Source organism: Quercus lobata, chromosome 2 (assembly GCF_001633185.2).
Source record: "Quercus lobata isolate SW786 chromosome 2, ValleyOak3.0 Primary Assembly, whole genome shotgun sequence".
NCBI classification, from domain to species: Eukaryota; Viridiplantae; Streptophyta; class Magnoliopsida; order Fagales; family Fagaceae; genus Quercus; species Quercus lobata.
Window position 1 is genome coordinate 9,445,334 of NC_044905.1, and position 10,818 is coordinate 9,456,151.

Sequence of the window (10,818 nt, forward strand, 5' to 3'; positions counted from 1 at the left end):
GGTAGATATGACTTTTCACTCTAAACGGATAATATAAGTCTGACCCCAAACCAAAATGGTTATGGTACATCATCACTGGCTATGTATCTGAGTCTGACAGAACAGTGTTCCGGCGGCCGATGTTACCAAGATTCCTCGTATGAGCGACACGTGTGCAGCTATTTGCTTCGAAAATTTGGATAAGGCTGTCCAGTCTCGTCTCAAAATATCATATTTCTGTTTTTTTTCGCTCGAAATATCTGGGCTGTTAGGTACAATGTATTCAGTTTTTAAAATAATATTATAAGTATACTAACATTTATTTATATATATATATATATATTTCTAAAAAATACAAACAACATTAACACATCAGTTTTAAGATTCTATTTTTCTACTTTCGGAGCTTTAAGTTGAATACTTATTAATTTTTGTACTTTTTGGATTTTACTTCCGAGCTTGAATACAAAATTGCAAGCAAATAAATGGGTGTACATTGTAAAACCACTTTAAAAGCTAATGGGTGTACAACCACTTTGAATATATTTTTTTATTCTCCTTATTTGGAAGTTTAATAGGAAAGTTAGGAATAAAACATGGTTTCACTCATTTCTCTTAACCCCAAATTTTCAATGTTCAATCTTCAAAATTGATAGGAATGAGAGATAATAGTATATAGCCTTTATTTATTTTTGGGTAAATTACATATTTGATCTTTAATTTTTATACCATATTTCAATTTAGTCTATAATATTTCAATTATGTTAATTTGGTCTCTAATATTTTAATATCGTATTAATTTAGTTTCTACCGTTATATTTTAGATAAAAATTGCTGGCATGGCAAACGGCTAAAATAAAATTTAAATTTATTGTCACATAAACTAATTTTTATTTTGGCCATTAGACACATTATCAATTTTCATAAAAAAATAACGGCAGTGATTAAATTGATAAGGCATTAAAAGATTAGAGACTAAATTGACATAATTGCAAAGTTAAAAATCAAATTAAAATATAGTGTATAAGATAAGAATCAAATGCGTAGTTTACTCTTTATTTTTTATTAAATGTCTATATCCTCTTTTTATTTTAAAATTTTGACCTAATAGTTACGATATTATAAAATCATTAATTTTCATTCAAACTCTTAAACAATGTTATTCTCCATTCCCATTTCATTACTTTTAAACATGCAAATAAGAAAAAGATAAATATTTTGTTTCTTTGCATTCTTTTAATTTTCTTTCAATCCCATTCATTTCTTCTATAAACTTCGAAACATAAAGTGTAAAAAATTACAATTCGCAATTAAATTTAACAACTAGGAAAAATTACTGCCGGTTTTTGTTATGGCTTGTTTGACTTGTCTTGTAATTATTTGAGAACTTACACTCGTCCACATAATTTTGAGAGATAATCTTGTTTGATTTTTTGTTTGTTTGTTGGTACTTGGTGTGACCAATAAAGACATTTCCTGCTTTAAAAAAATAGGGTAAGAGCAACTTCAAGAATGGTAGCAACAGTCATTAGAATGATCTTATCTTAATTTTTTTGTTGTGGAAATTTAGTCACAGAAGCGTGCATTTTACGTCACACATCCTTATTATAAGATGTTAATTCCGCGTTTCCAAAGTGAATTTCATTGGCAAACAGAAACAAATTAACAAACATGAGCCTTAAACACTAAGTACAACTGTATAAAATTGATGCTATTCCAAAGGCAACAAGGCATTAACTATTAAAGTATAGCTAACTTACTTCCAAAGGCAACAACTTAAATTAATAGTAGCAACATTAAATATATGAAAAAACAAATGCTTCCTTCTAACCTTATTATTAATTAACATGTATTGACGCATGGTTTAAATAAAAAAAACTCAATGTTAAAAGTGTCCGTTTGTGTGAAGCATGTTTCACTAAACTTTCTAATTAAGTGTAAATAGAACAAACCATATGTGAGGACCAAGCCCATCCTGACCAAATCAGCATTATAACCCGATCAAATATGACTGAAGCAAGGCAAGAGTATGCTAGCTCGGAGGGGCATCTCCAAACATCACCCAAACAAGTTGACCAAACCCCATATCAAAGCAATGTTCTCACTTAAAAAGAGCATCGGATGATCAAAAATTCAATTACCTCAAGTATGCACATCAGCTTATACAAAAAATACAGTTTATTTTAGAATAATAACAATGAGCTTTAAATTTGACAAATAACAAAGCAAAGTTGTACTAAAAAAAAGTGGCATACATTCATCAATATGATGGTTGAAGTCCGGCCCAATAAATATTCTGAATTGTTGTTTGATTCATGGATGATTTAACCTACCAAGAATAAAAAGTCAGCTGAATTGATAAAATGTTGAAAAAAATATCAAAGAGAAACCATTTTAGAATCGGAGTTGGAAAAAAAAAAATTTATACACGAAAACTCAATTCTTCTGATTTTTCATTTCAAGGAGGATCGTTGGCTATGTACTCTGTTTAACACGGCCCAGCCTGTTCTACATGGGTTGCTACTTGGGAAATTTCATTTCAATTAAGTGATTAACCATTGAAATCTGTGGGCTGAAGGAGGAAGTACAAACAAAGCTTCAGACTTCCACACATCTCTGAACAAAGGAACAAAAAAGGGTAAAAAATAAAAGCCCAGAACTGGCAAATCATCTCAAAAAAAATTTTCTTGCATAAGTTCTTGAAGTGACAAGTTGTGTACGTAACGTTAATTACTATTTTTATTTTTGGGTAACATTAACCATTCTTTTTCACAAGAAACCAAACTTGTAGCATTGGAGGAACATGATTATGACCTTGAATCTAGGGTATTGTAAGGGATGCAATAGCTTTAAGGGTTTAGATTAAAAGTTAGAATGTTAATTTTAATCTCAACTATTGGATTAAATTATTGCGCGCGATCTCAGTCCGGAGGAACCAATGATATCAAAAATCAAATATACTTTAAACTGTCAACGTGCATAGTTGCCGTTTATGCAAACTCTATTATGTTGCAATCAATACTGTAAATTAGGTTACCAGTTAGGCACGTATGTTTCTCTCCAAAAGAAAAAAAGGTGATAAAAAGGAGCTCTGGTTTAGTTTACCTTGTAAGAAAGGTAATCTATTTTACCAACCAAAAATTGGGAAAAAAAAAAAAAAAACTATAAATTATAGCAGCTTGGTCATGAGGCTCATTTCGTGAAGTACAGAAAAATAAAAATTAAGGTACATACACAATGTGAAAAAAAGTCTTCAATACATATATAAATGATAAGTGAACTGTTAATGGATCAAATTTGGTCCATCCTGGGATTCATGTTCTTTTACACAGGTTGACCAAATTTGCTCCACTAAAAGAAGTAGAGTGAAACTGAAACCTAATCCTATGTTTGGATGGATGGGAAATAGAGTGAAACCTAAACCTTATATCTTGGTCCTTCTCATCTCATCTTCATCCATTCTAGATATACCCTAAAGCTCTCAACAAATACGGGTTTAATGCATGGAAACAAACAATTTGTCTCGCTCAGAAGTTAAAAACTTGTCTTTAAGATACATATATTCTAAGTTCCTCCACCACCGTAATTAGGTTGGGGCCAAATGCCTCCACCACCACTATCACCTGTGACATAAGACATGCATGATAATGGCACGAGAGACAGCCCTCGGCTTCTGAGGTCTCGCTTTCGTTCTTCGTTTCCATCATCCACTGAACCCTGAAATCAAAACAGTGTAATTTTATGAATGAGCTGAAATTCTGAAACAGGTGATGGATAATATGCAATGATATAATCAGAAACAAATTAAGTCTTTCTTGCTCTTTCAACTACGTACCATCTCATGGTGTGGTAGAGTTTTGAGGGTTGGTTTGTAAAATTTATTTATTTATTTTTGTAGCTTTTTTTTTTGAGAAAATATTTATTTTTGTAGCTTGATACGTCATTTTTTAAGTATAATGGTTGGTTTAACCCTAATTGTGTCCTGCTATACGTTGGTGAAATCCAGTTCTTAGTTCTTACCGCTTGCATTGTTCTACAAGCCTTGTTTCGTGATGACTTCATGTATGGAACGCTCAGTGTCTGCAGAAAAAAATCTCAAAACTTAGTACTCAGGTACAAATATTGTATGCAATAAAAATTAATTTCACTTCTATCTTCGATTTGTATAAAGAGTTCCTATTTTATTTTTATTATAGCTTGGGATTGGAAATTGCAACACCCATTGATTATATATTCTGTTTTTTTTGGTGGGGGGGAGGGGGGAGGGGAGGGGGGTTTGGGAGGAGGTATAAGGAACTATATCAAGTTAATTGCATTTGTTTGTGACAAAACATACAACAAAGACTCCTTAAAAAATCAAATGGGAAGAAATTTGAAAATAACATCACTAATAAAACTAATTAGTGCTAAAAATGGAATCACGGGAAATTTGGCGACTTAGGGAATCATTATAAGGATCAAAACTCACCTCTGATGGTCTTGATCTACACTTCTTTTTGAGCTAAATTTTTAATCAATTTATATATGGTAATTTTCTATTTTGTAATGATTTTCAAATTAAAAGTTACAATAAGGATTGGTCAAGATTAAAATGTACAGCCAATAATATTTGATTATGTAATTTTCTCAATTTGTTTTTATGATTTTTCCTATTTTATAATCTAATTTTCTAAGGTGTTCTTTCTGCCCCATGATTTCTTTGCTATAAACTAGTGATTGTAGTCTCTTAGACATCCAGGTGATTGATTAAAAATAAATAAATAAATAAAATTCAGAGACGTTTTCCATTCTTCTTTCTCTAATGGATTCCGAAATTCTCCTTGCAAATTCAAGAAACTCCATGGATTTAATGGTTTTATTCTTGAGATACACGTGTTCTATTTCTTGTGATGACTTGCTGCATTAGTTTAATAGATGATGATTGTCTATAGATTAGCAGTAAATTAAGAGAGTTAAGCTTGACTCCTAGCCAGGCTGCTACTGCAAACCTGTTTCCATGACAACAATCAAATTGTCTTGGTATATAGTTTGAATAAAAATTAATGATCTGGTTTAATGTGGGAGGAATTTTTCATGAATTAATTATTGATTAAAAAATTTCAGAGTTTTTTTTTTTTTTTTTTTGATGGATTCAAAAATTCTACTTGTGAAATTAAGGAACTCTTTCATGGATTCAATGGTTTCATTCTTGATACTGACGTGTTATTTGTGACAATCCACTGCATTAGTCTACAGATTAACATTGAAGAGAGTTAAGCTCGACTCCTAGCTAGACTTCTACGACAAATCTGTTTCCACAACAACAATCAAATTGGCTTATAATATAGTTAGAATCATAATGATTTGGTTTGATGTGGAACAAGTTTTATGAACTTTTGGAGTTGAAAACAGGAGACAGCCTAATTGCATACTCATGATCTTTAAGAAAAGAAATACTACTTGACTAGTACGATGGGAGATAAACCTTGAATGGAAAATCTATTGAGAAGCCTATTTTGGAGATTTTTTTTCCGTCTAACGAGGATATCCTTATGGTCTTCCCAATCAATTAGTACAAACAATCTTGTTTTGTAACCCGATAAAGTCTTAATATTAAGAGTGGCGTGGTACTTGATCACAATATTTGTTTTTATTGGTTGGGAGTTCTATATGTATGGTTTAACAGGAAGATTGAATAATATCCCAACAAATATGTGGTGCTTAGACTTTATGTTTATTAAACAAAAATTCAGTTCATTTATTTTCTCTTATCCGATATTCTAGATATCTAGTCTCGTAGATATAATTGAAGTGCAGTTAGAACTTTGAATCAATCGCATACTTTCCTTTTCTCTACTCTCACATGCATCATTTATGGAGTCAAAAGGAGGGTGTTATATATATATAATTCCATTATCTTGGTGTTGTTTATTGTATTTTTAGTTTTTTTTATTATGGCTACTTTTAGAGAAGACTGAGTTGCCAATAGATCAGGGTGGACCAAAATAAATGTCTCTCCTTTTTTTTTGGGACATATTTTTAGTGAAAGTAGTACTACCGATCGAAATAAGTTGGAAATGATTAAAAATGCTTACATTTTTTGACTTCATAGTAAGCTGATAATACACAATTATATCACCATAATGCAATTTTTTTAAGAAAGAAATTGGTTTTCTTTGTTATTTTTCTCAATTCATTTTGAATTGAAATATTCATCTGCCTCATGAGTTTTTGGGAGTAGATGTAAATCTAAGTTGTAACATCTGTCTTCTGCTTAAATTGCACAGATATAATAATCTTTATACTGCAATATATCATGCAATGGAACCAGAGGTATAGGCCATGAAAAAGGGGGCTATACCCTACTAAGTATACTTAAAGTTCCTCAACAAAAAAAAAAAAAAAAAAAAAAAAAAAAAAGTATACTCTAAGAAAGACTAGAAAGTGTAGGAGAATATTCCATAGGTTTGATGTGAAACTCATGTGCTTCTGGACATAATGGACGGTTCAAGTTTTCAGATTATAAAAATATAAGATGTAGGAATTGAAGGAGCCAATGGTACAATAACCCTAGCACTCACATAAATAACAATATATGCTTTTTCCTCATAGAAGCCTGTTCGCTATCTATATATATTATATACCCTAATTTGACCGGCGGTCTCATCTTTAAAAAACTTAAGTTTCTTAGACTTAAAGAATTATTAGTATTCCTTAAGGATATGGGCCAGATTGTTAAGATAAGAAAACCGAGAATCAAGAAGAATGTTGGGAAGTTTAAAAATACCTCGATTTGGTTGTGAAGGAATTTGATGTACCCGATAGCCTCCATTAGTACCGATGCTGTGTCTGTCTGCCAGATTCTCCACCCACATGCAAAATTGACGTCATTTTGCATTAGCAAAATCACACACAATTACATAAATGATAAATCTCTACCGCACTTTTTTTTTTTTTGAACGAAAATAATAACCTCTATTCAACTTAAGTCATACTGTAATTTCTCAAATTCTCTCCAAAAAAATAAAAAATAAAAAAATAAATAATTGTAATTTTTCAAACTATCATGGCCAAGATGTTTTTTTTTTGGATTCATAGAGAACTTGGGTTCTTAATATAAAATGGCCTAGACTTTAGTACAGTATTCTTATACATTGGATGAGATATGAGACTTATATGTAATGATTTTTAGACATGTGTGATATTCGCTTTGATATACCAAAGTTCTTGACCTAAATCAAATCCATGAAAAACTCTCTTGCACTAACTCACAAAATCAGTATGTCCATTAAGATGGTGGTGTTGATGAGCCATTGAAACATTACCTTGCCAAAGGGAGCCACCAATTGCTGAAGAGCTGCAATTCTATCTCCTAATTTTTCCTTCCTAACCTGGTTCAATACCAAGCCACGAAATGTACACAATTAATAATTAATTAGCCCAATTATATTGCGAAATATTTACATCTTATTTATCTTTTGGCACCTTAAATGGTGGACATGAAGCGCGTGGCTCCAATCGCGATTTCTTGGATGCAGCTTGAGCTGTCTTTGCCTCCATCAAACTGCTGGGTCTCTTTTCTTCTGTTATTCTATTTGTGAATGGTGATGATATCTTTAAGATGAAAAGAGTAAAGCTCAGTTGAGCAATAATCGAAAGTCAGTCTTTAAAACCCCCCAAGAAAAGAAAAAAGAAAAAAGAGAAGAGAACATACTTGCACTTGCACATATTGTATAAAGCTGTAGGTACCCCTATCTTAGCAAAAAGAAAGGCTACTCTTTCGGTGCCACAAGTTGTTAAAAACATTTATAATAAAGGGTCTCAGCTTTTCCAAATAACATCATTCAAATTGGATTCAGTTAATGCAAAATACCCATTTGCATAGCAATATATATGTTTAGATGTTGTTTATCAAAAAATATATGTTTAGATGTTAATTTTTTTTTTAATCTAGCAACAAATTTTGAAGTTATTATGTACCATGAAGATATAGTAGATTTGCTTATGTTGTGAATCATAATACCTCAAAACCTAAGCACATCAAGTCATCAACAGAAACAACTATTTGCTCATGGAAAACAACTATTTGCTATATATAGTAGCGACCTTTAAATTCTAGGACTAAAATTTTTTCGTTGTTATTATTATTGCTAATGGTTTTATTCAAGTCATGATGTCCCTATATAGTAACAGTAACTGTTGAAGAAGAAGAAGAAGAAGGAGAAGAGAAGAGTACTTACATTATTAGGGCTAAATGATGGCCTGTGAGTTAATTGCTGCATATGCATATGATCAAGACCAAAAGAAGGGCTCGCTTTAAATAATCCAAGACTATCATGTGAAGGTTGGCTAAAACTTCCACTGTATCTTTCTGGGGTCAATAGATTCAAGGCCTGCAAGTTCATGTCCAATGAGCTTGAAATTTCTGATGATGATGCCGATTGATTCAAGTTGGAAATATTTATACTAGGATAAATCTGGCTGAAGTTCCCTCTGCTTGGCATTGCCACACCTCCAAAACTAGGACAGTTCTGGGCATTAGAATAAAGCCCCTTGGTAGAAATGGTCTTGAGCAATAGCTTCTCACTAAGATCGTTTCTCTCATTCTTTATGTGACTTGTTGGAGTAAAATGGTAATCTTCTGAGGAACTGTGTAACAGTTCAGTGTATTTGCGGAAAGATTCTGAATGCTCTTCCTTGATTTTTAGGTCATGGGCAGACTGACTATTGGAACTCCCTGCATTACTAAGCCAGTAAAAGCCTAAGTCTTGGACCATGGAATTGTTGAGACAAGGTGCTAGAATGTCATTATCCTGCTTAGATTCCCTTGGGTTTGAGAAAACTCCATCGAAGTTTGAATTGAAGTTATTGTTCCTACAAATAGTTGACATAACTATTTAAAGATTAATCTGAAAGCTTTATCATGAAAAGGGTTAGTTCAAAGGAAAGTAACTAGTCCTTGTGAGGTAGATGGAAATCAAAGTAACAAGAAAATTTTAGGACAAAGCATTAACTGCATATCAGTTTTGGTATCAGTATCACTGTCACATGATGTTTTCCACCGGTGTAAGTGAATACTGTGGTATAAGAAGTCGGAGTCATTTATTCCAAATCCAATCAAAGAGAAAGAATGGCTGAACCTTTTGTAAAAAATTTTATAAATTGAAAAAACAAACTAACAACTAAATTTAAACTTCTGGGAACTTTCTGCTTGATGAACATCAAATCACAAAAGAAAAAAGAGAAAAGGAAAAAGATACCAAACTCGAAAGTTCATTTATGATAGTACTTTGAATAGGCAAAAATTCATTATAGAAGCAGAGAGAGAGAGAGAGAGAGAGAGGTTGAAGCAAAACTTACAAAGTGACATTTGGGGTCCAAGCAGCATGGTTGCTTCCAACTCCATAGTAGGTTGGGTTGGCTAAAGAAGAAGACCCAACAAGCTGGTCTGGGAGCTGATGTTGGTGATGGAGATTTGCAGACTCCATGATGATAATCTTATTTTAAAAGGGCTTGAAAATCCCAAGATGATAGTAGTAATTAAAGTAAACTAAGTAGCTAGCTTTGCTAGGAATCTCTCACTCTATTCAAAGAAAGACAGTTCAGGTGACACCCACATACCTGCTTGCTTTTCGTGGCCACTTTTCTCAGTTTCTTCTTTACTCTTTCAAGTTTACAGCTTATTAAAGTAGACTTGAAAAGAAAGAAAGAGAGAGCGTGAGTTTTTAATCTCCACACCCCTCTCTCTGACTTTAATTATTTAGTTTCTTCTCTCTCTCTCTCTCTCTCTCTCTCTCTCTCTTATATGCTTTTATATAAGCACTCTCTGCAATTACAGGGAGATGATTATACTTCTCCTACGCCATGATTAATACCCCTGCCTTCGATCCCAAGGCTTTCAACAAAGGTGTGAGAAGAGAAATGATAGCAACCATACTCTTACCTTTTCTCATCCCCACATGTCTAAAGCTCTTATATAGAGCAATTGGGGTCAGTATCTAAATGAATCAGCAATCCGCATTTTTCTGCAGTGTTTTGTCTCCAATTCTGCCTAGTGAATGCTCACAATTCATTACATTTGCAACCTTAAAATGATGGGCACTAACCTTGTGCACATGTCTTGTACAGTTACCACTTACCACTAATCGCTGTGAGATGGCACTTATGAACTGTATTTAAATCATCAAATATCACACTTGGCTTCTAAAATTGTAAAATTGTGATGGGCAGGAGATTGTCTAAGTCTAACTAGTCTATCCACTAAGTGCATGGGTCTAGGGATGGCCATGGGTGAGACTCGGTTTGGGTCCCGGGGGATATTTGTATAGTTTCTAACCAAGTTATATATATATTAAAAAAAAAAAAAAAACCCTTAGTCCATTCACTAAAATGGTTTGGTTAGATGAACTCACTTGCATGAATGTCCTCCCCAATCAGAAACACAGGAATACTGTCTGATTGTAGCGACTTGAGAGACATCAAGGAGATAATTTAACTATCAAACAAGCTTGTCAAATATGTTTCCTAAAAGGGAAGAGTGACATTTGAGACACATGAGCTATATTCATAGGGAATTGACTGCCAGAGGCCGAGATCCTTGCTATGATCAAGGTAATTCTCTAGTCTCGCCGATGATGGTAACATCAATTCTCATTTTGGCCATAACTAAGATAATCGCTCAATTTAATAAGCACCATGTGTCAACATCAAGCATATAAATTCACACTCTCTTCACCAAAATGAGGTATGAGATAACTACTATTATCTTACACCCTTTAGAATCTTTCTTAAAAAGATTATTAACTTAAGTATTGGACCGCTTAAACCAGTGCCACATGATACCACACAAGTCATCTTTCT

At 32.9% G+C, this 10,818-nt stretch overlaps 1 protein-coding gene across 2 annotated transcripts; it reads right to left on the bottom strand.

The window, feature by feature from the left end:
* Positions 1-3,192: 3,192 nt before the first annotated feature.
* On the bottom strand, positions 3,193-9,984 carry LOC115974381 (transcription factor bHLH110). 2 transcript variants are annotated; one of them, XM_031094716.1, is made up of 7 exons: positions 9,319-9,984; positions 8,199-8,832; positions 7,444-7,572; positions 7,284-7,349; positions 6,746-6,811; positions 4,000-4,059; positions 3,193-3,696 (listed from the first exon to the last, which is right to left on the bottom strand). In XM_031094716.1, the coding sequence occupies exons 1-7, from the start codon at positions 9,444-9,446 to the stop codon at positions 3,544-3,546; spliced, it is 1,236 nt and encodes a 411-aa protein (XP_030950576.1). In that variant the 5' UTR covers positions 9,447-9,984; the 3' UTR covers positions 3,193-3,543. The 2 variants fall into 2 exon arrangements, with proteins under 2 accessions (XP_030950576.1, XP_030950577.1); XM_031094717.1 differs by having other exon boundaries at positions 8,199-8,851; positions 9,319-9,463.
* Positions 9,985-10,818: the final 834 nt, after the last annotated feature.